We start from the raw sequence: 26,180 nt of genomic DNA, 5'->3' as shown, positions 1-26,180 counted from the left end.
GGCTGCGCAGACCAGCTAGCAGGGGTCTTCAGTGACATCTCAACCTCTCCCTCAGCCTCTCTGTACTCCCCACCTGCTTCAAGAGGACCACCATTGTCCCTGTGCCCAAGAACACCAAGGTCACCTGCATGAACTACTAGCGCCCGATAGCACTGACCTCTGTCATCATGAAGTGGTTCGAGCGGCTAGTCAAATCATGAATCTGCTCCTTGTTGCCTCCCACCCTGGACCCTATGCACAGTTCCAACCTCCTTGTTAAGTTTGCTGACGACACAGCCATTGTGGGCCTCATCTCTGACAGTGACGAGTCAGCCTACAGAGAGGAGGTTGATACCCTGACATCATGGTGTCAGGACAATAACTTCTCTCAATGTCAGCAACACTAAAGAGATGATTGTGGACGATAGGAGGTGGCAGGACGAGGAGCAAGCACCCCTACACATCAACGGATCCGAAGTGGAGAAGGTCAGCTGCTTCAGGTTCCTCGGGGCGAACATCAGCAATGATCTCACCTGGTCGGCTCACACGGACAAGGTGGTCAAAGCGGCCCGGAAACGCCTCTTCTTCTTGAGGAGACTGAGGAAGTTTGGCATGGACTCAGTCACCCTCACTAACTTATACAGATGCACTATAGAGAGCATACTGACTGGTTGCATCACAGTGTGGTATGGGAGCTGCACAGACAGGGACCGCAAGTCCCTACGTAGTGTGGTCCGATCTGCTGAGTTCATCATCGGCAGGAAGCTCCCAGCCCTACAGGACACCTACCACACATGATGCCTCAGGAAAGCTGGCAGGATTCTAAGAGACTGTTGCCACATATTCTTCAGTCTTTTTACCCCCAGTTGCCTTCTGGCAGGCAATACCGAAGCATTCGGTCTCGCACACGCAGACTGGACTACAGTTTCTTTCCAAGGGCCATCAGGCTTCTGAATGAACATTGATATGGACATTTATACATTGTCGACACTTACACTGTCACTTCAGCTACTGGTTGCACTTTCAGCTACTGGTTGCACTTTCAGGTACTGGTTGCACAATCAGCAATATTTCACTAATTGTACCCTACTGGTTAGTATAGGTTTTAAGGTTAGTATAGGATATTATGTGTATTATAGGTTTAGTATACTCTATTGTTAATTATTTTGTATATTTAGGAGGTTTATTATATTATATTCTAGCTTATCATAGGTGTAACCTATGTTCTGAGTACTTATATGTCATGTTATGCCAGGTTGCTTTGCCTTGTCCAAAGAATTTCAGTGCCCAGTCTGACCCTTTGTTGTTCTGTGCATCTGACAATAAAATACTTTAACTTGATATAGCCTATGTAATTTGACACCTAAGCACATAACAACCAGACATTCTGGCCAGGTATGCATGAATAAAAACACCATAAAAAAAACAAAAGGACCATGTGCATCCACTTGTGTGGTCTGCCCTCTTACTTTTTGGCATAGAATATTTTTTTCGTCTTTATACTCTCTTACCCTATTGCCTGGCTATTTCGTTTCAACAAGAGATGCCCCCAGTGTTCTAGAAACAGACACAAAATACGTTAAGTAGAATTAAAAAATAACAAACAAACTGTACTTCTTGACTTGATTTTATGGAGAATTATTCAATTGGTCCGGAATGTGCACTGTAATTAAATTATTTTAAAGGATGCAAGAATTATTCACTGGAATTGTGACTTTCGTCATAATATTAATACATTTGGGCCAGAGTGCCTACTCAAGAAAATCGATTACTCTGTGCTCAACTACATTGATCGCTGCGCCATATCATGTCTCGGGTGTTATTGCTACTGTCTGAATCTGTGTTATCATGGAATGAGCTGTCAGTATACTGCATCGTAGAGTCCAGCACTGAATGGTGAGATTACCGAATGTACTTTAGGAAAGAGATGGATGCGGTTACACGATTTGTGGGAAATGTACCTTAAATACAGGTATATTTTTATTTCGATTTGAAATTGTGTTTGCGTCAGCTTGCTAGCTCGCTTAAAGCTAACGTCGCTAGCACTTTGCTGGCTAGCCAGGCAGCTGGGCAGTGACAGTAACAGCAAATTTTGTGACATCATCATAGGCCAAGGCCCTATTTGCAAATCAGTCACATTGATTGATGATACTGCCGATAGTTAGCTATGAATCGACAGATGTCTATGAGACATCTGGCTAGCTAAAAGATGCATATCGTTTATCACTTATGCGAGCTAATTAGCTAGAGGTTGATTCATTTTTTACACCTGCGACATTAATACTTTGACACAGCTAACAACGATAGTACACAGGCCATCATATATGGCCAGTGACTAGCCTCAATGCGATGATAATGCTGATAATGGTCTTGCTTATTCTGTTGTAAATAGATGGGATCCGAGCAGGCTCGAGCAAAATGTATGTAGATATGATTATGATGAATATGCATTGTGTTGATGTTGCGGTGGTATGCCCCCAATAGCTAGCGTACATGCTGTGTTATTGTTGTACTACTGTACTTCTAGCTTGCGTCAACTCCGTGTTAGCCGTTGTCAGATTGTTCTTAACTCTTCTGCCACCGTGGTTGTGTCAGCTGTAACTGATTTACAAAGTGAACAAATATTATTTTAAATGTCTACGTAGTCCTGATTTCCCATGTAGACTTATCAGGATCATCACTGCGAACGTCTCCCCACTTCCTAAAAGATTAGGCTAGCAAATATATGTTGTGGTTTTCCCCCAAACAGTCTTAAATGGCCCACCCACCCACAATCATGCTGAACTGCCTCAAGAGACTGACCTATTTTAGCTTCCAGCCCCAACAAGGACTACAGTATATAATTCGTTGTGCAGCCTAATCTTCTTACAACATGGGGCTTTTGGTCCTTTCTTCCAGCTGTGTCAACTTTATAAAATCATAAACAGTTATGATTGAAATGCCATGGTTTTCGCACTTCGTATCATGTGGATGTAGTTTGGGCCTGTAAATATGCAAATAGTGTGCCTCGTCCTGAATTTAAATAGTCATAGTCTAAACCTAGCCAGAGCATAGTTGTGGTTAGACAGAATGGTCTGTTGATGTTGTTTTTTGGAAAAGCCCACAGCAGAGTGTCAAAGCCAGCCCAGGAGGTCTATAGGCCACCAGAGGAAGTGGTATATATTTGTGTGTATGAAAATGAGTGTGTCTTACAGTATCTTCCTGGTTCCCAGGCAGGTTTCAGCCATCACAGACCAGGGTAGGCCTGCCTGTGTCTAGACAGCAGCTGCTGCCTTGGACAGCACCTCAAAGTGGAGCTCTGATTTCATTGGAAACTTTCCTCCCTATGCACAGTAAATATTTTGCTGTCTTTTTAGCTGCTCGGTCATGCTTACTAAGTTTGTCTCCCCTCCTCAGAGTCTACACCCCTGCTTGCTTATTGTGTTTTTTCTCTAAGCTCTATAACCATTGATGCCATCCCAGAGGATCAAGATAGGCCCCGTACTGTAGCAGAGTGTGCTTTTTAGTCTAGGCTGTCTACTTTTACAACATAATGGAGTATACTGGGTTATCAGTTATCTGAATTATCAGTTACCTGAATTATCAGTTATCTGGATTATCCGTATCTGCTAAACCTAGGGCTTCTGTTTGCTATATTGCCTACGTTTTAAGTCTAGGAAGACACATGCAAAACACATTATAGTTTTAGGAGTGATGTCCAAATATAGCAATCACAGGACTGCATGACTGTACTGATGTTATGTAATCTGTCTCCCAGGATCTGTACAGCTCGTTATTGTGCTTCCCCATCCCCCTCTCTGAGATGTCACAGTACTTCCTGTCTATTATGAGTTGGTCTTTGTGAGACTGTAGGGAAATAGCATTCAGAGATCATTTCAACCTCTCACTTCGCTCTTCCTGATCAAATCTCCTTCTTATAGGTTTAGGGTGTGGAGGATGCAAAACAGCATGAACCTGTAGAGTGCAGTGGGACATTCACCTGCCACTGCACAATCTGTGAAAAGCTTGGCCTTCTGTAATTCTTATCTCATTCTCTCTTGTCTGTTCATGTTCAGGTGAGTGGCCAGCTAGCCTTGTGTTGCCATGGATGCCTGTGCCCGTATCCGAGGAGTCCCACTTAGGACCCGAGCCTCCATCAGAAAAGAGGTCAGTCTGTCTCTCACGTGTGCTCTTTGGCCTAACGCACCTGTCTCAGTGTAAACAGTCCTCTGTCTGCAGTACTGTTTGTAGTAGTTTGATCTTATACTCACATCCTGCCCAGAGCAGGGTAGAGGTCCAGATTAATGCTAATAGCTCTGGTGGTTGGAGATGAAGCTTATCTGCTTACCAAATGACTTTTCCAGGTCATAGTCAGGCTAGTGTATCTAATAAATATGTGTGTGTTTGTTTGTGTGTTTGTTTAGACGGTGCGTGATAACGGGGCACAGAGTTTGAAGAGCCTACTGAGGAACAAAAAAGAACTGTGCAGCGTGGGCCTAGAGTTGCAATCCAGAGACGCTACACGATTGACAGAGGTGTGTATTTCCCTACATACACACACACACACTTGCATACTAGTATAATAACTCTTTATTTGTAATGGATTGATAACGACTATTCCACCCTTCAGATCCATTTCGTATGTCTTCCTGGTCATTCCGAAGGAGAGGACTTCAATCTGCAGGTGCCCTCCCCACCACCCTTGCGTCTAGTTTTTAAAGCAATTATATAACGGCAAAATACTGTGACATTGGACTTACATACCAAAAAAATACATGGACGCTATGAAGAAGTTGACTTGTGAATAACTGTACCAACATCAGTGTATTGGCAGTGACTGTTGGTGTTTGCCTCCCCCCCCCCCCCCCCCCCCCCCCAGTCTCTGGCGTGTCTGCCTGGAGAGCTGAGCGAGCTGCTGAGGTCGGTCCACGTGCACAGCCTCAGGCCCGACGAGGTTCTGCTGCTCAAGGACTCCCGCAGACCCCCGGACCGGACGGACCCGGCGACACAGGTGGGCCGGGGTGTTTTCCCCGTAGAAGCGGGGGAGAGGGGGCTGACGAAACAGGGAGAACAGAGAGTGACTGACACTACCGCAAACAGATATCTGACCTCTTCAATCCAGCACCCGCAGAGCTGGGAAAACAGGTCTGTTATCACATGCTCTCAAACAATCAGGTGAAACTGTCTGGGACAGTGGGTGTGTTGGTTTTCTCAGCGGCCGGAGATTGCCACATTGTGCTGCACGATACCATGTGTCTGTAGGCCGTTTTGGTGAGGCCCTATAACGGTGTGGTTTGCTGTGTGTCAGTGTGACAGTCAGCCCTTATTGGCCCAGTCTGCTCATTGTGGCCCACACAGAAGTGCCACTGAGTGACATATTCTGCTCCTACGACAACATATTAAACCGCAGTCCGACTTAACAGACATAACAATGCTCTTTGGTGATGCTGGGAGGAGGAGGCAAACTCCCGTGTGAATTCCTGTGAGTTTACAAAGACTCAGACTTCCTGACGATAAGCAGGTCTTGTTCGGGGCCTCCCGGGACCCTGACAGACCGACAGATTGCAGGCACTGGTCGACTGCTGCAAGTGCTAGAGTGCGGGCGCTTGGCATAAACCACCAAACGAGCAAGTTTGACATCCGTAATTTGTCTTCTTTCTTTCTGTTTTTGTGTCTGTCTGTCTCCCCCTCCTTTCCCCTCACCATGCCTACCCTACTACAGCAGTGCTGGCTTAGGACAGTGTGTGTGCTGCGGCACAGCGCCAGCCCCCAGCAGCAGGTGAGTGTGGGGGCCTTAGTGGGCCTGCTGGGCCGCTATGCTGCGGGGGTCCGCTATGCCCTGGAGCTGCAGGCCCTGCACAAGGGCTCATCGGAGCCCAGCCAGCCGGAGGAGGATGACATTAACCAGTCTGTGTCGTCCATCGAGGATGACTTTGTCACCGCTCTGGAGCACTTGGAGGAGGAAGACACTGGAGAGCACGCTTGTAAATTTCTGATCCCTCTTCTCACTAACACGTATCAGATTGACTATGAATTCTCGCACTTACATCTGTCGGTTTAATGTGACTCCTATCTCTTGCACATGTAGGTTTACTATGAATCCTATCTCTTACACATGTAGGTTTACTATGAATCCTATCTCTTACACATGTATGTTTACTATAAGTCCTATCTCTTGCACATGACCCTTTGCATGACAATATTTTTTTTATAACCCCAAGGATAGTGGTTCTTAGGAGTCTGTAGATTCAAATGGCTGTGACTTAGGATGTAGGAGAAGAGTGGTTGATAGTTTTAATTATTAGATTAGCATAATGATGCTGTTAATGTTTTAGGGGATAAATAATGAAAGGAGTAGTAATTTGTTGTCATTGTAGTCATTTTGTAGTCATTGTCTATGATCAATGTTGTAATGAGGATTATACATAATAACAACATCCTAGTGCTTGTTCATTTGGACGTGTCAGGTGTATGTTTGTTGATCACATATGTCCTTAAATGTGTCATTGCTTATTCTGTATTTCACTACTTACTTGTGAAACCATGTCTGTCTCTGTCCAGTCAAATATGTGACACACTTTAACCACTTTATCCTTCGTCCTAACTCCTTTTCTCTCTCCGTATGTTTGTAATCCCAGCTGGTGCTTCATTTTACCATGGGAACCAGCGTGACGTGGCTTCACAGACCGTCCCAGCCCACAGGAGACGCAAGGACCTATCAGGCTCCCGCGTCATAATGAGCTCCTGCTCCAAGAAGTTCTCAGCCAAACAGAGATCCGCTCCAGAGGTGTCCGTCACTGTCCAGCGTTCGTCGGACGTCGAATCCCAGTGGTCGCTGTACAGCCATAGAGCCCGCCTCCCTTCTCCTTCGGCCCCTCTCAGCGAATCCGAGGAGTCCGACGGCTCTAGCCCCAGTCCAATCATTTTCCTGGATGAGGTAGGCTACCAGAAGAGTCTCCGTGCCAAGCTGGACATCCCTCAGGTCCCCGGGGGCCCCAGGGACAGGGTGGAAGACTCGGACTCTGAGGTCAGTGAGTTCTTCGACAGCTTCGACCAGTTTGACGACGTGGAGGAGCTAAGCTCCGACAGCTGCACTCTCACTTTACCTCTGGACCCCACCACCACCACCACCACCACCACCAGCAGCAGCAGCAGCAGCGCCGCCATGCCGTCAACCAAGAAGAAGTTCTCCGACGCTGGCGCCAGTGTGTCTGGCTCCAAGTACGTGTCGGGCGGCTGTTCTACCAAGACCATGAACCCCCACCGCTTCGATCACCCCACGCTTCCTGCCAATGTGAAAAAGCCCACCCCGCTGAAGCCAGGTTCGCCCTACTCCCCCCATCCCGAGGTGTCGGACTCACCCAGGCCCGCCCGGACCTCCAACGAGGAGACTGGCGGCCCTCTATTCAGCCCTGTCAGTTCCTCAGCCTTCAGCCCGCTGGGTGACTCTGGGGGAGCCCTCGAGTACTTCTGGAAGACCGAGGGGGAAGCTGAAGACATCTCTGAGCTTCCCAAGCCCCAGGACCTTTGCTCCATGTACAAGACCTACTCGGACTTTGCCAGCAGCTTGTCTAAGGAGATTCTTGGCTCGGTGTGTGGCTACCAGTCCCCCGTCAGCATCAATGACAACAAGAACCTGAGCTGCGTCTGCCACAAGGAGTTCCAGAACTCGTCGGGCCACCTGATGAAACTGTCCGAGATCCAGGAGACGGTGACCGTCGCCAGGCTGCAGCAGACCTCCCAGTCGCTGAAAGACGGCATTCAGAGGTTCGCAACGGACCTAGTGGAGATGAGCTTGGGCAGCGCTCTGAGGGACCTGCAGAAGGGCGTGTCCTCCTGCACGACTACCCTCTGCCACTTGGCGGCCAGGCTCACCTCTTCGGTCTTCCAGGTGGCCTTCCACGAGATCGGCATGCGCCACGCGTACGTGCTGAAGGAGCGCGCCGTCAACGGCCTGGCCGGCTTCCTGGTGGGCGAGGCGGTGTCGGGCGCCCTGAAGGACTTCCTGTCGGTGAAGAAGCAGATGTTCAACAGCACCGTGACGCGCTTCGCCGCCGACCTCGCCGAGGAGCTGGTGTTTGAGGGGATGATGGAGGTGTGCCAGTTCTCCCACCCCTCCACCCCCCTCACCCCCAGCGACTGGTCCTTCGGCCAGGAGGAGGACGAGGAGGTGGTGTCGTCCTACGCGTCCGACCTGTCCGAGTCCGTCCTCCAGGAGGCCTTCATCGAGCTCTCGCAGACGGACGTAGCCTTCACCACCCGGGCTGCCATCAGCGTCTCTCTGGATAACATTTGCTACGTGAGCTCGGAGGACAACTCCACCACCACTCACACCTGCGCCACCACTACCACTGGACCCCAGGCTTTCCAAGATAGCCTCGTTGAATCTAGCCCCGGCACCTCGGGGGAGGACGGCTGCACAGTCAAGAAGGCTCTCTTCACCGTGTCGGGCATGGCTAGCTGCGTCCCCGTGCCACAGGCCGGCCAGGTTCTCTCCAGCCTCCAGGGCTCGGAGGAGACATGCCAGCGGAAGTCCAGCGTGGCCCACACCTCCCAGACCAGCCCCAGGAGGAGCTGCTGCTCCCAGGGACGGACAGTGACCACGTCCTCTTCCGACACGACCACAGCCACCCAGACGGACCTGCAGCCGGCTGTAGCTCACCTCACCGGTCCCGACAGCGAGGTCCTCATGGCTGGCTCTGGAGCAGAGCCTTCCTTGGGGAAGACCCCCTTCTACAACTTTTCTGGCAACATGGTGGATATGATAGTTAGCGAGGCCTGTGAGCTGATAACAGCCACTACTAAAGTGAAAAAGAGAGTGGAGGACTGCGCGGACTTCCTCAGCAAGACCATAGGAAGCAAAGGTCCCTCACCTGCAGAAGCATCTTCTCAGGGCTCGGCCAGTGACAGTGGGAGGGAGCGCTGCAGACCTGAAGATGATGGTAAAGACTCGGCGTGTGATGAAAGTGTTACTGTCAGCAGTGAGTCAGGCTCCGGGACTCCTCACCCTCAGCCGTTCTCGGAGACACGCCGAGTGATGATGAAGGACACGTTGAACGTACCCGGGCCGGAAATTGGAGGACGGGGCGGGAGGAAGATGTCCGCTGGTGACGACGTGAGCCTCAGCCCTGGAAGGAAGTGTAACGGAACGCCCGGTACTCCACCCTCCACCCCACAGCAGCCCAGCGAGGTCTCCCAGGAGAAGCAGATCAAGCAGTTCTCCAAGAAACTGAAGGGAAAGCTGGCCAAGGAGTTCTCCCCTGCCACGCCCCCTTCCACCCCCCACGACCAGCCAGAGCCTAGCCGTGGGCCCAAGGACCCCGCCTCTGAGACCGAAAAAGCGGACTTCATGCTCAGGCTGATGAGGTCTCTGTCCGAGGAGGCCGAGGGCAACGAGGAGGAAGAGGAAGATGAAGATGCGGAGGCCAGAGGTCGTGCCGAGAAGTCCGAGCTCCACTGTTTGTCGAAGTCAACTCGCAAGGTGTCCAACAAGGAGGCCATCCACTATGCCGAGCGCCTGGCTTGCCATATCGTCTCCATGGCCACGGAGATGGACACCCTTGGTGGGATAGAGGATGGTGGGAGGAGAATGGAGGAGGACAGGAGGGACAGTGTGGCCCAGTTCTCCGAGCGGACTCTGAACACCCTGTGGGTGTACGCTGGCGAGGTCGCCGGAGAGGTGATCAGCGACGTGAAGAGGATGGTGGGCTCGGGACATTGCCACCCACGAGCGACCAGACAAGGCAAGGAAAGGCCCGATAGTCTCCAGCACCTCCACTCCCACCCCAGTGAGGCCAGCCGAGAAAGCAGGGTGGGCTTGCTAGCTGAGCAGTGGTCCACGGACCTCCTCACCTCAGTCCTCCATCCATCATCTCCCTCCACCTCATCCTCAGTGCCCAGCCCACGGTCTAGCTCCGGCCTGTCCTCCGAGTACCCCAGCTGTGAGAGTGTGACGGACGAGTACGCTGGCTACCTCATCAGGGTACTAAAGAAGGAGGGGGGCAGCAGGGAGCTGGTGCTAGACCAGTACGCCAGCCGTCTGGCCTACCGCTCCATCAAGCTGGGCCTGGCCCATGCTGCCCGCAAGACGAAGCAGAGACCCTCCACTTCCAGGCTCCACTCGGCCCCCAGGAGAGCCCCCGGCACAGAGCCATGCTCGCCCAGGGACAGAGCCGGCAGAGGGGGGTCCCCTTCTTCGGACGAAGCCATCCAGTGCGTGTGTCGGGACTCGGAGGACTACATGGAGATGGTGAACTTTGCGGAGTCTCTGGCGTACGACATCACTTGCGATGTCGCTCGCAAGCTCCGCCTGTCGAACGAGCGTCTGCCCAAGTCCCTGACCGACTCCTGTCTGTATAAGAAGTCGAAACTAGAAGACATGACGGAAAACCTGATCAGGAACTCCTTCTCCTGCCCTCTGCTGGCCGAGGAGGGGAAGAGCAGGCAGTACCACAGCACCGACAGCCTGTACGACGGAGGATACAGTAGTGGAGTTATGCAGGTAATCGAACACTATGCCAGGAAGATAGTTGATGACACCCTGGAGATCACCCTGGCTTCTGCAGGGCGCCCAGCTGGGGAGCTCCACAGTGCCCAGGCCCAGGACAGGCACTCCCACACCCAGAGGCTGTCGGAGGGAGCAGGGCTAAACAGGTCTCTGGGGGAGATGGAGTGTCCATTCTGCAACAGACCCAGCAGCAGACTCCTTCCCCAGCCAGGCCAGAGGAGAAGGAGGCAGGAGTGTGAGGGTGGGTCAGACCGGCTCTGCGGGCTGGAGATCCCTAAGATCCACATCGACCTTGATCGTAGGGCAGCCTTCGCCGAGGAGATGGTGTCTACAGCCATGGAGACCGCCAAGAGGGAGCTAAGCAACACCAGCCTGAATGCTGACAGCGGTATAGGACATGACGGAGCAAGTTTCGCTGAGAGCCTTACTGCTGAGATCATGAACTCAGCACTGTCCAATGCCTGCCAGACCGTTAACCTCAGGTAACACACACACACACTCTCTTTTTCACACACACACACACACACACACACACACACACACACACACTCACCCCCTGAATCACCCTTGTAGATATGTGTGTACTTTTCACACTGTTATCTTTATGGTTAGCTGGTGTTTTGGGGGGGCCGTGATGGGCTTTTTAAGAATTTGCTTCTTTTTTTTAAGTTATTTTAGTGTACTCCACTGAGGGCTAAGACGGTTAAGGCTTTACCCATTGCCACTCCACTCACTGTTCCTCCATCCCTGTTCCCATGAACTGCAGCTGTCCAGGTAGGGAGGCCACAGAGTCGACGGTCTCCCAGCAGCTGAGCCTGAGCGTGGGGGACGACAGCCTGGGCAGCTGGTCCAACCTCAGCTTTGAGGATGAGCACCCAGACGAGAGCAGCAGCTTTCTGCACCTCAGTGACAGGTGTGTGTGTGTGTGTGTGTGGGGGGGGGTTCATATTGGATGAACCCCCCCCCCACACACTCATCTCGATAGCTTGACTTGGGGATGGGTTTGAGGATGAGTTTCCGGTATGTTCCTTATGGAAGAGCCTCTACCCAGAAGCTGCTTTCAGATCCAAGAGAGGGGTTTACAAAGTGGAAGCTGCTGGGTACAGGCCTCTGGATCCTATCTCCCCGTCACCTCAGCAGTAATTCTTATGTAACATGCTGCAGGTCATTGCACTAATGTCTCACTTTTGGACACGCTGTTTCTTCTGAGCACCCTTTTCACCAGCATTAAGTGACACTAACTCATACTTAATGTTCCGTGTTGACACTGGCTAATCTGTCAGTTAAACTGTTGTCTTGGAAGACTTTTGTGACAGGAGGTTAATGTGTGTTTAAAATTTGTTTTAAATTACCTTTCATAAATCCTAGGTTGTGAGTGAAGTCGAGACTGAGTCGAGCGATACAAAACCTTGTCCATGTTTAGTGTTAGTTTTAAGTTTGCGGCATTGGCCCGTGACTGTGGCAGGACATAAGGGCTTGTCATGTCAGGGCCAGAAACATTTATGGTTTGAGAACCCCATGTAAAGATGCCAAAAAACAATCTCTGACATTATGAAAATATTACATTACATATTGAATGGCGATGTTGTAATAGATTTTGTACTGGCGTTTCAACCAAATTTGTCTGGGAATGTTTGGGTTAATGTATGTAGGTATAAGGAACATAACTGTTTCCAGATTTTCATCTCTTTGTGTCTGTCTCTTGTGTCTGTCTCTGGGATGGATTTAGGTTTCTGTTTTCAGTGACATCACCCGGTCTCTAGTCTCGGGGTGGGAATGGCCCTGTTGACTCTTTTGGCACAACCATCTTGTCTCTATGGAAGCAAAGCTAGTCAACATTTCACATTCTTTCCCAAGATACCAAGCGAAGTGAATATGTGAGCCAACTAGTTATTTTGGCCACAAGGTATCAAAATATTTTCTAAAGGTGTGTCTGGATTTGAGCAGCAGCCTCCTAGCTTCAGGCGTTAGAAGAGCAAAAGTGTTGAATTTGTAATTCAATAATTCCCTCTTAAGAGCGCTCAGCGGATGCAATTCAAGGTACTTTTTAAGAAGGTATCAAGTCCTGATGTTCTCATTTACCACCCTGTCAACGCATTCCTCATTCAGACAAACCACACAGAGACTATTTTACCTCAGGTGACAACTAAAGGAGGGGAAGTTAGTTGTATTGTTTTCCTGCACTTGGAAACATCTTTCCTCAAACACCATTTTACTTGGTATTGTATGCAGGTTTGAGCCAGTCGGGTAATCACTGGTTAATTATAAAGAAATCCAGTTTATTATTTTTACAGCTGGATTATCCAGGATGATCCTGTTCAGGGGATTAGCTCAAGGCAAGAATAATATAACCTCATAGTCATCAGTGCACAGTTAAACTGTGATCAGTGGCTCAATAGCAGTCATTGTAGCATTCATGTCTCATTCTCGAGAGCCTAGCCCTATTTTTGAGTCCTTACTTTAACAACGGATGGTCGCCCTTGTTTTAGGTTTAGCTTTTGTGTTTGCTCAAGAAGTCAAAACGGCTTTCCTGTCTGTCAGCAATACCGGACATTATTGTTCTAGACAACTTGGAGGTGTACAAAGACTGGTGTGTGTGTGTGCCTATGTGCTAGGATTGTCTAGCGTTGGCCAGTGTTAAGCAACCCGTTCTCTCGCCCCCTCCCCAGCAGCAATGGGAACAGCAGTAGCTGGAGCAGCCTGGGGCTGGAGGGGGAGGTGTGTGAGGAGCACCTGTCCTTCTCCCCCTCTGACAGGTTGGTCACCAGCTAACTCTGCCATGCTAACATTGCTAAGCTAACCACATGATGTGGCAAGGGGGGGTTGGCCTAGGATGGCATAACGAAGGATCGGGCGAACGCGATCTGTGATTTTCAACACAGAAACCAGGAAGTAGGCTCACTCCTGATGGACAGAGCAGTGTTCCTATCGCTCCATTTAGTTCCATACAGAGGGGTGTGATGGGAACTCTTCACTGGCATGATCTGATCCTTTCTTCTGGCATTCTTGGGGCTTCTTACCGTGCATGTGCGGCCTAAGAGTTTCGAATTAGTTTAGTTCCTGACTGTAGAATGAGGGCACCTACCCCCCCCCCCCCCCATTTGTTTGCTTGTGTCTTTGTCTGTGTTGCCGTTTCCCAGTGTCTCTGTCCCCTGCATGTCTCTCCGGGTGCCTGTCTGTCTGGGTGCATGTACTGTACAGCATGTCCTGTCCCTGCATGTCTCTACTCCTCTCGTCAGTGTTAGCTGTACGCTGATCTGCCGGCTGGCACGCCAGCGTGTCTGCCCGTGTGCTTGATGAATGAATGAATGCGTGAGTGAGTGAGTGAGTGACGACGAGAAGCTGGCCTCAGCTCTCCACAGGTGACGCTGGCCCAGAGAGCATGCAGCTGAACCCTGTGACCCTCGTTAGCCACCCCCATCCTGGAGGAAATGAATCTACAGGCAGGCAGACAGACAGACAGACAGACAGACAGACAGACAGACAGACAACAATGAGGAGCTTTAATGGGCATGGTATCATGAAGCCTGTTGCCCTAGGCTGTGTCAACATAGCTTCAGATTTACATCTAGAAAGAGGAAAGTCTAATCGTACCTGTTGGCGCATTGTACAGCAAATATTTGTACGATTTACAAAGCAATACTGTGCTTTGGTTTTATGTTGCTATGGAATGGAAACTTTGTCAACAGAAGTCTTTCATCCCTTGATAATAAAGTGTAATTTAGATGAACATACAGATATTGATACGGATACACAACATGAAATGATATATCCCCGTGGAAAAAACAGACTTACTTTGGATCAAGTAGAGTGCACTAAACTGTTCCCTTGGTGACCATTAGAAATGAACCGGAGAGCTAAGCTCAGGCAAATCCTGTATAGGAAGAGGCTTGGCATGCTGAACATAAAGCCTTTCTCCCTGTCCTCTGCATGCACTCAAGTCTCTCTCTTTCCTCACCTCCTCCCTGTGTCCTTCTCTAACCGCTGTGGTATTTCTCACATGACAGTGACTGCACTGAAGATAAGGAGACTGAAGTCAAGGATGAGTCCTGCGGTAAGAAACAGACCACCAATTACCATCACTATGTACCAACTACATCATGTGTGTTGGGTAAAAAATAAATAAAAACCCTCTACTTTGACACTGACATGAAGCTAGAAATCATTTTAGTAGCAGACAGCAATCGCATAGACCATGTGTAGCAAGGCTACAGCACACATAGGCATCCATGATCGCGTAGACCGTTGCGATCGACTCGGGGTCCCTCGTCGTGAATGTGGAGTAGTTGGCCTTGGCTCGATGTGCGTCTGCACAAGGAGGGGGATTTCACCACCCCCACATTCTTCACACAACCTCTCTTTCAGGCCCTGTCGAGTCTGTGCAGTGTTTGTGCGCGTGTGTGTGTCAGTCCATTCCTCAGCGGGTGTCGGTGTCTCCCGGCCTTGCCCAGTTTCCGAGCTTGGGAACCAAGCCCACCCTGTCAGTACAGAGCAGAGCAGCGCAGCACAGGAACACCTAACACGCACACACTGGGCAGCAAGGGCCACAAGGCTGGGCTAGAGAGCCTAAGAGACAGGGAACTAGCCGCACGCAGGTTGTCGAGCTGTGCCTGTCCATCTCTGAGACTGTGTGATGAGGTCGAGTGTGCTCCCTTCTAGTGACTGTGCGTGTGGACAGGGGCCAGTCCCAGCCTCACAGAGCCCTCCTGATGCTGAACTCTGAAGTCAGGGAGACCAACCTTGACTTCCAACCCCCGACCTTCGACCCTCAGCTCCGGAGCATGCTACAGTGGGCAGCGGCCTCCATGGCTGATTTGCCCCTGGTGCAGCTGGGTCCTAGTGCTGACAAGGAGCTACAACAGGTTAGAAGACCTATGGCCTGCAAGTTAAGGAACTATCACACATGATATAGCCTAAGCCTACTATGACTTAACAGTCAACCAGAGTCAATAGTTCCTTATAGGCCTGTAGTCCTTCTGTTAATATCCATGTTTGCTTTGAACCAAATAGTAGAAACACAACCCTGTGTTTTTGTGTATTAATGCAGGTTTTCATCTTGCTGACCTGACACAAGCCTGGATTAAGTTTCTCTTTCTGCCCTCGGTTTGCCCTTGCAGCTGCCAGCTGTGGTCCAGAGGCTGTGTGAGAAAGAGTGGAGGGTGGGAGAGCTGCTCCAAGCTCTGCTGCGCTACTGTGAAGAAGCCCAGGCTCCGGGCCAGTCCGATCCCAGGGAGGAGCCACCCCAGGCGGGTAGAGGACCCCACCACACGCCCCTCTTTCCGTGGCTCCTGGAGAACGCCTAGGCTGGCTGACCCTTAACTCCTCCCCCCCCCCCATCTCTTTCCCCCCCGCCCCCTAACCTTCCCTCCCCAAGCTGCTTCTTGTGTATCTGTGAACCCTGCCTCCCAGTGACCTCTCTTACGGAGGCCTCTCCCGCTGCAGTCATATGCAGAGCCAGCACAGCTGCCAGCCCCATCGCCTTGTACTGTGGAGCGTATTAATGGTCCCCTACAGGGCGTTGCCCACTCCGCCAGCTAGGGGGCGCCATATTCACTGCATCACTTGCCTCCTAAACCCACCAAGGGCGTGTGTGTCTTGCATGCCGTGACATCTGTCGTTTTTTTTTTTTTTCTCTCGTTTTGTTGCTGTTTGGTTTAGTTTTTTGCTATTAGGCCGCATATCACATGCTGATTAGCGAGCGGTCATTTACACCCTTCTTGCCTTTGTGTTAAACCCGCACACCCTTCCCTTTCTCATGGAGAGAAAAGCTGAGAGAGAGAGAGTTAGGATGAACCCCTGACCTTGTTACAGTCATAGACAGTCAGAAGACCTGTCCATAATCAGAGAGAGAGAGAGAGAGGGAGAGACGGAGAGACGGAGAGACGGAGAGACTAGTAAAAAAAAAAAAAAAAAAGAATTCTGTTTGGGAATCCCCATGGCTGCTGGGTGGGTGATGTCACCCACCCATAGTTCACCTCTGTGGTGGTGTTTCCACATGTTTTGGGACCAAACAAATCCACACACTTTCTGCCCCACCTTCCATTATCAACACTGGAAGGAATTTGCATGTGTTCATAGTCACATAAACTTTTCAACCCTGGCATGTCTTTTATATAATTAGCGTATTAATCTAACAGCAATCATACGTCAGTCTTGATTTCCCCAAAACTGTTGGCCTCTTGCTTGGGATATAGATGTGTTCTTCACCCAAGTTTCAAACAAGATCCATGTGTTGTAGGCCTGGTGATACTCGCCACCTTTGCAATCAAGCTCACCTCAAGGGATTTTCCTGCTTAGATCTCAAGGAAATAAACCATTTCCCAGTTGAGGAGAGAATTATGTCAAAAAACTTCCTGTGTAGGTATTATTCTAACAGTCACCACGTTGACTGCAAATCCCTCATTTGTACTCTAACTACAGATTATATCATTCAAATATAGACAATGCATCTGCCAGTAGTAATTTGTATGCCTGATTTGCTACGAAGAGATTTTATATGTTTTTAAAGTTGCCTAAATCAAACATGTGAAGCTGCTGAACGTCATGAAGGAAGCCTTGTTATTAGTAGACTGCATTGCCAAATCTGGTGCACCTAGGATGACATGAATCATCCATGCATGTGTTGCCCCAGTCTGGAAGGCCTAGTACCATGTGTGGGCTATCAGGGGTTATCTGGAGCAAGGGCTCTTATCCTCTGACTGTTGGGAAGATCCCGCGACCACAGATAGACCAGCCCTTAATTAGAGACACGTCCTCCTGGTTGCACCTCTAGACCACAGCTGGCAGCATGTGCATAGCTCAGCACCAGCATTGCACACCAACACGCCCCTTCCACAAATCTGACCACCACAACTTACGCACACACAGCTGACACGTAAGACTTACCCCCCCCAATGCAATTTCACAACACGAATGCACACCCTGTTACTCACCGGCTCTAATGCGGCCCTTCATGCACTCCTAGAGGAATGCTTTGTAATGAGGACCCACACAGGATGACTTGTCGAACCGTTAGTCTCTGACTGGACCAGAGCTCCCTAAACAGCAAATGTTTCAGTTTACCACATCCCTTAGTATGAGTTATTGATGATCTAAAATCGACAGTCAGTGAGACATTTCCCGTGTTTGAGGGCTCTACCTCCGATTTGTCCACACTGTAACATACCATGGCTGGTCATTCATCGCTGGCAGTGTTCAGTGTCTCCATGTTCACCATCACCAGCGGAATATTCTACTGACCTTTGACCTACTGTACCATTCGTGAATGAGCCCCAGTGCTGCTCCTGCTGTGCCCCTGTCCCCAGCTTCCTGGTAGCAGGTCCTCCTAAGCCAAAGCTGATGATTTGTGTATTACTGCTGATGCTGTAGGCTGCCAAATGTTCCACACATCTGTAACAGTATTTGTTTACAGCACACATAGATGTATCAGAGCTCTTTACCTATGCTTATCAAATGGCAGTTCCAATGGCACGCTTGTATTCTAACTGGTATTAGTAGAAGTTAAGGGGAAAGCAGAAGTGATACTCTATGACATCAGTGGAATGTATTTGATGTTATGGGTTTTAAGAAAGTGTGTGTGAGAACACAGACAGTCCATAAATCCTCTCAGTGTGACATTTGTATGATTAGTTTCGACATCCATTTAGACAGTTGTCGTCCGTTCTGTACATTCCTGCCCTTCACTATGACATCTATGCGCTACTATATTGTGGTATTGAAAGCTGAATGTGTCCCTGCTGAGAAGTGACTCCCTTGTATAAGATCAGTCTATTTTGTTACTGTTGTAGTTGGCACAGAGTACTTTTTACCCACTACTCCACTAAACGTGCCCCCGCCCCCTGATATTCTTTCTGCTTCCTTGTATAATCTTGCCACATAAGTATATTTAATAATTTATATAAGTTATTATAACAGTGAGTACATTACTTGTCCCCCGTAGTGGCACCGCTAAATAGTTTACACGTTCTAAGCTTGAAGTTGAAGCGCTATACATTAGTCATTGTTAAGGCTGTGTGTGAAAATAAAGCTTTTTTCATGTGCTATTGGTGTCCTGTCCTCTCCTTACCCACCGGAATCATTTTACACTTTGTTGGTGACACTGTGTGCTTGACATGAATGGAACACCATATGTATACAGTAAGCCTTAGTTATGGGAGTGTTTCTTTTAATAACTGTACATCTCTTATAGATTTCTCTGTGCTCTAAACCTCAAAATAGACTGGTAACCAATTCGGGACAGAACATGGACTGTACATTATGACGGGTTGAACACCTGTGGGAAAAAAAATCTTTCAGATGCTGCTCATGACAGATGTTCAGGTCCTGATGTGGCTCAACGGAAAGCACAGTGAAGACAAGAGTTTTGTTGTCCTTCTCTTGAGATAGCCCATTAGTCATTCAAGAAGAAACAGATTAGTCATCAAAGCCAAACCCTGCTGCTCTTGTCAATGTTACAGTACATGGTCAAGTCTTCTTGCCGCCTCACAAAAATCCATTGTTGCCGTATAATGACATGGGTTCCTCTGAAACACACACGCACGTCTATGTAATTAGGGCTCCGTACAATGCTCAGGGTTTGCTGTAAGCTGACGACACTGTGTTCATGGAATGAATGGTGGTCTGTTAGACCGAGAGAGAAGGGAAGGTGTGGATGGAGCGAAAGACGAGGGGGTGAATGGAATGTGGGGGAAAGGAGGAAGAGAAAGGAGAGGCTCATTGAAGCCCTAGACGTGATACAGGAGCTGTGGAATGTGTCACAGAAGCAATCTTTTTGATCTCCAAGTCGATCCTGACAGATGGGTGGAGAATACCCAACGCGACCACACATGGAGCCGTTTCACTCATTCACCGTTTAGCTACAAACATATTTTTATGTTTGTAGTTCAAAAGAATTAGCTTTAGAAAACTGCTTTTCCTGGTGAAGTTTTGAATAAATTCCCAGTTTATAAATACCTTTTCGAAGCACTCTGACATATTACATGTGGTGGGGAAGAGTGTGGTCAGGTGCCTGAGCGGTGAGGGAATCGGGCTAGTAATCCGAAGGTTGCCAGTTCGATTCCCGGTCATGCCAACTGACGTTGTGTCCTTGGGCAAGGCACTTCACCCTACTTGCCTCGGGGGAATGTCCCTGTACTTACTGTAAGTCGCTCTGGATAAGAGCGTCTGCTAAATGACTAAATGTAAATGACTAAATGTAAATGTAAGAGTAGTCAACATCGAGTTATTAACAGTCGTAGCTGAGTTATTGGAAAAGAACAGTGAGTCCCCACTCACTTTCCAGTTTGCTACATTACATAGGGAAGAAGCACTACCAGCAATATTGTACTTTCTTCCTCCTGCCTCCTTTTCACTGTACTGTGGGAGTTAAATGAGTCGGTGGGTGAATAGATGCCCACAACAGTGAACAACCAGGTTGAGAATCTAATCCTTTTTCATCTTTAACCACAGAAATGCTGGATGTGACCACAATTGAAAGAGATCATGATGCTGACAATTTCTCAATGACTATTGGGATTGGTACCACAAACACAGGAACTAGAGAGGGTACAATTTGTAGGAAATTGTAGGGTGTGTTTGCTTGCGTCGGTTGCAGATGGGTCCGTCCCATTAACTTTTTCCCTTCTAGTGATATTTTCAAGCATTTAGCCTACTCATATTGCATAATTAATCAAGAACCCCCTTTGAAACAAGCTATTGTAACAACGTTGTCATCGGCAGTATTTCAGATGCAATCGCGATTCAAACAGTACCATCTGCTAACTGAAAATATGCCCCCAAAAACATAAATAAGCTTGACATTTATTTAGGGGGAAATGGCTAAAGCGCCGGAAATAAGAATGTTTCTTTTGACATAAAGTTTAGGGTGTGGCATTGAAGACAGCGACGCACCACACAAGCTGCTTTAATGTGACATTATTTACTGTACATGCAAGTCTTGATTTGCTTAAATGTACATGCAATTTTTGTATTTTTATATTGTAAATTACTGCAACTTATATTTTATTTTATATTTTATTTTATAGTTTATTTTAATCTAATTCCATTTAGTATTGCTAGTTATGTACCCTTAGTATAGTTAGTCCTCATATTTAAATTTTAGATTCCTATATGTTTAATGTTTGCACCTTCCTGCCAAAGCAAATTCCTTGTCTGTGCAAACTTTCATGGCGAATAAAACCCATTATGATTCTGATTCTTATGTGCTGCTATAGTAGGCTACACCACGACATGATACGATACTCGCTGTGCAACAGCACATCTATGCACGTTGTATCCATGCGTCGTTGCTAACGTGTGCTAACGTTGTGACGTAGGCTAGCACTGAGTTCCCTTTGTTGACACAAGGCACTTTTTGCCACAAAAACTTAATTTCAGCCTAAACTGTGCAACGGAACGTAAATAAAAATACAAGCAACTCAATCGCTACCAAGACGAAACTTTTGACACCAACGTTGTCTATGTATTCCAAATATTGACAGATCCTTAGGTGGGCAAAAAATTATAATAATATATATGTGAGAACACATATATTATTCGGCGAGCACAACCAAATAGAAGAGAGGAATATGTTTTCAATATTTCTGTACTGGTGATGTGTAATTGCCTGTAGTCCAGTAGAGTTGCTGCATTCAGCACCTTGTTGACTGATATAGAGGGCACGCCAGACTCCCCACCAGGATCTCAGGCTCTTCTTTACTTCAAACAGGCTGGGTCTGGCTCGGAATCCCCCCCGACCCCCGCGGCAAGCCATGATTAAAAGGCCCTATGACATCACTCTCCTCCCAACACCAACAAACGTCCGGGTTGCTGGGAGAGTCCAAGAGACTGGAGGAGGGGTCATGGAATTCATGACATACTGGGTCTAGTGCTTTGTGTCTGAGGGGTAATTCCAGCTACATCATTCTACATCATCCCAGCCATGCTTTTGTGTACTGCCGTGAGAAAAATACCTTTTTTTAATGGATAAGGACATATTTTATTATAGATGACATCCTGTGGGTGTTGAGATCATTACAGAATTCAGACAACTGCACACACATCAAAGGACAGGACGATTACTGGAAATAGAGTCTTATGAACATAAATTGCCACCTGCACTGCATGCTTTTTTTCCAGCATCCCCATGTTGTAGAAGCATCCTAATCCTTTTGACTTCATGAGTTCACTTGGAGTAGAGTAGAGGTGTATAAGGTTCCAGGGTATCAGCCCACCAAGTCTCTTATCACACACAGTGAGCTCTCCCCAGCAACCTGTCTCTGTCATTAGCTGTTTGTTTCCAGGAGTGTGTTCTCACTCAACAATGTTCCACTACAGAGAACCATAACAGAACTAGCAGGAAGCCTTCTGAGATGGCCAGTGGAACAGCAACATGCATGTGTTATGCAAAATGATTAAATGTAAATGTCACGTGTTGGTGGATCATGTTTTATGAGTGTGTTGTTCTTGCGGGCTGGGCCCCATAGAAACCGGCGATGGTTGTGGTCGCTCAAGCTTGTCCTCCAGCCCCTGTGGCACTGGACACACTCCGACTGTGGCACCGGTGAAAAGGAACACCGTGGGAGAAGGAGAGAGAGGGGCATGAGAGCAGAGGAGCAGCTGAGTCACCTCGAAGAATCATTGTTTATCCGAGGATGACGGGTTGAGATGAGAAAGAGGGGACCTTTCGGGGGGGGGGGGGTGATTGAAAACAGCAGATGAATCTGGTGGACCTGGAAACATAGAAAATAATTACAACGGGAACCGCGGCTAATCATTTTGTTTGACAGACGGAGACACAAAGACTCCTAATGGTTTCCAAACGACGTGTGGATGTACGTGGGTCACTGCTTGAGATTAATGGAGATCCTATTTATTGCCTAAGGACTGTCTCCATCCTCATCTATCATCTGCTCACACCCTGTGGAGGCGCATGACTCAGGTCTCGTACACCCGTACGAGGTGAGTCGTCTCATGTCGTACGGACAGGGAAACACCTTGACGCCTCACTCGATTCATGACTTCATCTTCACTCTCCCCTGGCACGAAAACACCTTGTGTGTTGCACAATCTGTCTGAGGGGGGACAGGGGGGCGTGCTTGTTCATCAGACCACAGGGGAAGCGGGGATTAGGAGTGCGGGATCCTCCTCGGATGACTTGTGGGGAGATGTCTCCCGTTCGTGATGTCATTGTTGATCCTGCACCGGTGTTTGTCCTCCTCCCAGGCCTGGATCTGCAGCAGCGGAGCTGGCTCATGGTGTTGCTGTTGGAGGAATACATCCTTTGCCAGAGAGATGCGGTTTGGAGATGAATGAAACATGGGAGGTCATCCAAAACTCCCAAGGCTTACAAAACATGCTTCCTCCACTCTCGAACACATACACACACATGCACACACACACACACACACACACACACAAGCCAACCCCATCACTGTTATTATCAATCCCTTTGCTGCATGTGTCCCTGGAACTTATCTGATTACTGTAGAGATAAGGATAGAAAACTGGAGGAAAGATGAAGATGATAAAGATTATGTTTAGTATGTAGGCTACACAGTACTAAATATGTGAAAAATGTGGTTTGGCTCTGATGTTTGATGGAGGAGAATGCAGACTGTGTGTGTATGTGAATGCAATTAAATTGATGGACAGCCATGTGTGCTTAGCCTGTTTTTACACCTCTAATTGTCATGACTAGCCTCTGTCTTACAGATGTCATTAGTGCTGAATGTCATCTGTGGATGCAATCTGTCTCAGTTTGCAGCCCAGTGTCTGCCAACAGAATGATCTGCTTTCCCCTGCCAAGGTTAGTCCAGAGGATAGTCACCCCCTGAAGCACAAAAACAGTAAGATACACACACAACAGTAAGATACACACACAACAGTAAGATACACACACAACAGTAAGATACACACACAACAGTAAGATACACACACAACAGTAAGATACACACACAACAGTAAGATACACACACAACAGTAAGGCAAACTCTGCCCATGGCGTAAAACCTCCCTGTGTGTGTTGCCGTCACTCAAAAGGCAGACCTAGCAGTCGCTTGATCTGTTGAAAGTCGGATAAGTTAATAAATAGTGAGTATGACTTCGGTCCTGTGTTAGAGAGCTCGTCCATTCAACCAGTCTTGTACCCACAAACCATCAGTGTCCGCTCTAATACTTCGTTCTGTGTTCTCCACTGATTGTTAAACACAAACATACACTGAAACTAGATACTGCTAATGATCCCAAATACCCCTGTTTAAGATCTCCGTTCCTTCAATCTTCTTTTGAAAATATGTAGTTTCGATAAAACCACAGTCTGGCCTTAAGTGATGTTAGATGTGAAGAGAAACAGGGAGGTGGGGTAGGTGGGGGTAGGTGGGGGGAGATGGGGGGAGGATGGCATAAACATCCTATTTGCTATGGAAGTTGCTATGTAATAATCCAGAGGGCTGTGGAAACAAGTTTACAATAGACCTGTCGAGGGGTCCATGCATGTGCTCACGTGTGAGTGTGTGTGTGCGTGTGTGTAAAGGCCCACTTGGGATGAACTTTCTACCACAAAGGATGTGGCTAAGCAGAAAAAGACAATACCATACTCTGCATGTTATGATATTTAATTCGGTCTCCACTTTAGAAAAAGCTATAAATAAACCAGGTAGAGGTCTACCTAATTTGACATTACTACACAAGTAAGCTTGCATGCAAAGAACTCTTGCTCAATCAAAGATTACATACAGACATTGACTGTGTCCTGCAAAGTGTATAAATATATTTAGGCCAAAGGGACTTCACTCATTTCATCGCAATTATCAAAATTGCACATTCTTGTTTTTCTAGACATTTTGTGCCCTCTCGCCGGTTTCCAAATATCCTGTTAAATCATGCTGGTTCTTTTGAAACTGAAATAGCCAAGCGTCAGCCAGACTCACCGGACCATTCTCACAATGACTGTACAGTCTGAGATATACACACACCCCAGCACACACACAAACACACACTGAGACTCTCAGCTCTGACCCCTGACCTCTCCCATCTGACCTGAGACCAGAGTCTGTGGTTGTCAGTAAGGAGATGCCAGGAGGGTGTACCAGAATGCAACAGCAGTAGGGGGTTGGCATCATCTTGGGTTTCTTCTCTTGGCACAGCCAAGCAGCTAAACACACACATCTGTAAACCTCTTAAATCACCCGCCATTTAATACTAACACATGCACACATGACAGTTTAAGCTGACTGAATCCCATTAGTTCCCGGGGGTGCGTTGTACTCCACAGCTCTCCTCTTTCCTCAGAGGGACATAGCTGGGGTCAGAGGAAAGCCACAGCTATACACAGATTCTCACGGTGCTCCAGGGACCCCTGACCTGGAGAACAGCGCTAACAGAACCACATTCAGAGCCACAGCCAAGACCAGCGCATGGGCTGCCAATGTCAAAAGGTCGTCCAGGACCAGGCCAAGGTCAATAGGTCCTAGAGGTGGGGTTCAGTCTGTTTTGGGATGCAAGTGATCGTTGATGCAGTGCCCAGTTCCTGTGGTGCCCTGTGAAAACAGATCTGCAGAGCATGGTGCAAGGCCAGTGAGGGAAATACGGACCTACTACACATAACTAAAATCATGTGTGTGGTTTTATGAAGTTAGAAAGCCCATAATGATGGCGTATTAAATTATTGTAGCGCCATGAAGTTTGATGGTTTAGGGGTAGAGATGTAAAAAAGCCAAATTTCTCCCATGAACTCTTCTGGCACCCATATAATTACCCTTGATTTTGCAATATCACCAACCGACTCCCTTCTCTTTCTCCTCCTTACTCTCTGCTCTATCTCACACTCTCCATTGTCACTGGCACTACAGTGTCGCCAACCTAAAATAACGTTGGTTTCTGAGCGAGTTTTTTCTGCTGGCTTGGAAAAGTGCCCAACTCTGTTGTTTCTTTTGCTGTCACTTTAGAACCAGGAAGACAAAGGGGTCAGACAAACAGGTATTTACAGGACTGACAGGTACAGGACTGAGAGGTAAATGACTAAACTGTTGACATGGAGGACCCAAAAATGTAGTAGTTCAATTTCATTTTTGCATCTTTCACATGGTGACTCTCAAACACTGTCAACTAGAGATATATCTGTGATTAATGACCTGTGTCTTTCTTGCAAATACTGTGGTAAGAAGGACAGTTGTTGCATTCCTGTCATGATTTGTTTGTGGTTAAAATTAATTGTTAAAACTGTACAATAGGAGAGCATTTTTTTTTTTTTTACATCTGTTGAAGTGAGGTGTTTACTATTTACACAACACTTGCTCAGGCACACAAACATGCACACGGACATGCAGACACACACAAACACACCAGTATTCTAAAGTTCTTGATAAACACTCACACATACACATGTTGATGCACAGTACTGTATGTTAATAATTAAGCTGGTGTTTATTGAATCAAAGCCTGTAAAAAATGTAGAATAGATTAAACATTGCTAGAACTCCAGGTTTGTAACTCCTAAAAATACCGTTTTAAATCATTTTTAGTGCATCTATTTTAGAAGGAATACAAATAATATTCATGTCAATAATTTACTCAGAATGGGTATCACGTCACTGCTCTTTTTAGTTGGGTGGGTTTTGGAGAGACTCGCTCAGACCAACTTTAAGCACCGGCCTGGTTTTACCTGTACACTCCTTTCTGTGTCAGTCTGGCTCCCGCTCTATGAAAGGGCGCCCATAACAAATCACGTTCGTCTGAT

At 47.9% G+C, this 26,180-nt stretch overlaps 1 protein-coding gene across 11 annotated transcripts; it reads left to right on the top strand.

The window, feature by feature from the left end:
• Window positions 1–1,807: 1,807 nt before the first annotated feature.
• akap11 (A kinase (PRKA) anchor protein 11) lies at window positions 1,808–16,805 on the top strand. 11 transcript variants are annotated; one of them, XM_062457082.1, is made up of 14 exons: window positions 1,825–1,951; window positions 2,372–2,399; window positions 3,192–3,311; window positions 4,035–4,125; window positions 4,383–4,493; window positions 4,589–4,642; window positions 4,838–4,969; window positions 5,681–5,942; window positions 6,597–10,947; window positions 11,232–11,378; window positions 13,135–13,221; window positions 14,473–14,519; window positions 15,125–15,327; window positions 15,583–16,805. In XM_062457082.1, the coding sequence occupies exons 4-14, from the start codon at window positions 4,063–4,065 to the stop codon at window positions 15,766–15,768; spliced, it is 5,643 nt and encodes a 1,880-aa protein (XP_062313066.1). In that variant the 5' UTR covers window positions 1,825–1,951; window positions 2,372–2,399; window positions 3,192–3,311; window positions 4,035–4,062; the 3' UTR covers window positions 15,769–16,805. The 11 variants fall into 11 exon arrangements, with proteins under 11 accessions (XP_062313074.1, XP_062313067.1, XP_062313075.1 ...); XM_062457087.1 differs by having other exon boundaries at window positions 1,828–1,875; window positions 3,196–3,311; XM_062457084.1 differs by having other exon boundaries at window positions 1,829–1,875.
• The last annotated feature ends 9,375 nt before the right edge of the window (window positions 16,806–26,180 follow it).

Source organism: Osmerus eperlanus, chromosome 3 (assembly GCF_963692335.1).
Source record: "Osmerus eperlanus chromosome 3, fOsmEpe2.1, whole genome shotgun sequence".
In the NCBI taxonomy this organism is placed as follows: Eukaryota; Metazoa; Chordata; class Actinopteri; order Osmeriformes; family Osmeridae; genus Osmerus; species Osmerus eperlanus.
Note: the sequence above shows the minus strand (reverse complement) of the source record. Positions and strands in the feature narration are given on the sequence as shown.

Coding starts and splice junctions, on each gene's coding strand:
- akap11 (XM_062457090.1), top strand. CDS start 4,063: ATGGATGCCTGTGCCCGTATCCGAGGAGTCCCACTTAGGACCCGAGCC. Junction 13,222..14,472: donor TCCTTCTCCCCCTCTGACAG/GTTGGTCACCAG, acceptor CTCACATGACAG/TGACTGCACTGAAGATAAGG. Junction 15,328..15,582: donor CTGACAAGGAGCTACAACAG/GTTAGAAGACCT, acceptor TTGCCCTTGCAG/CTGCCAGCTGTGGTCCAGAG.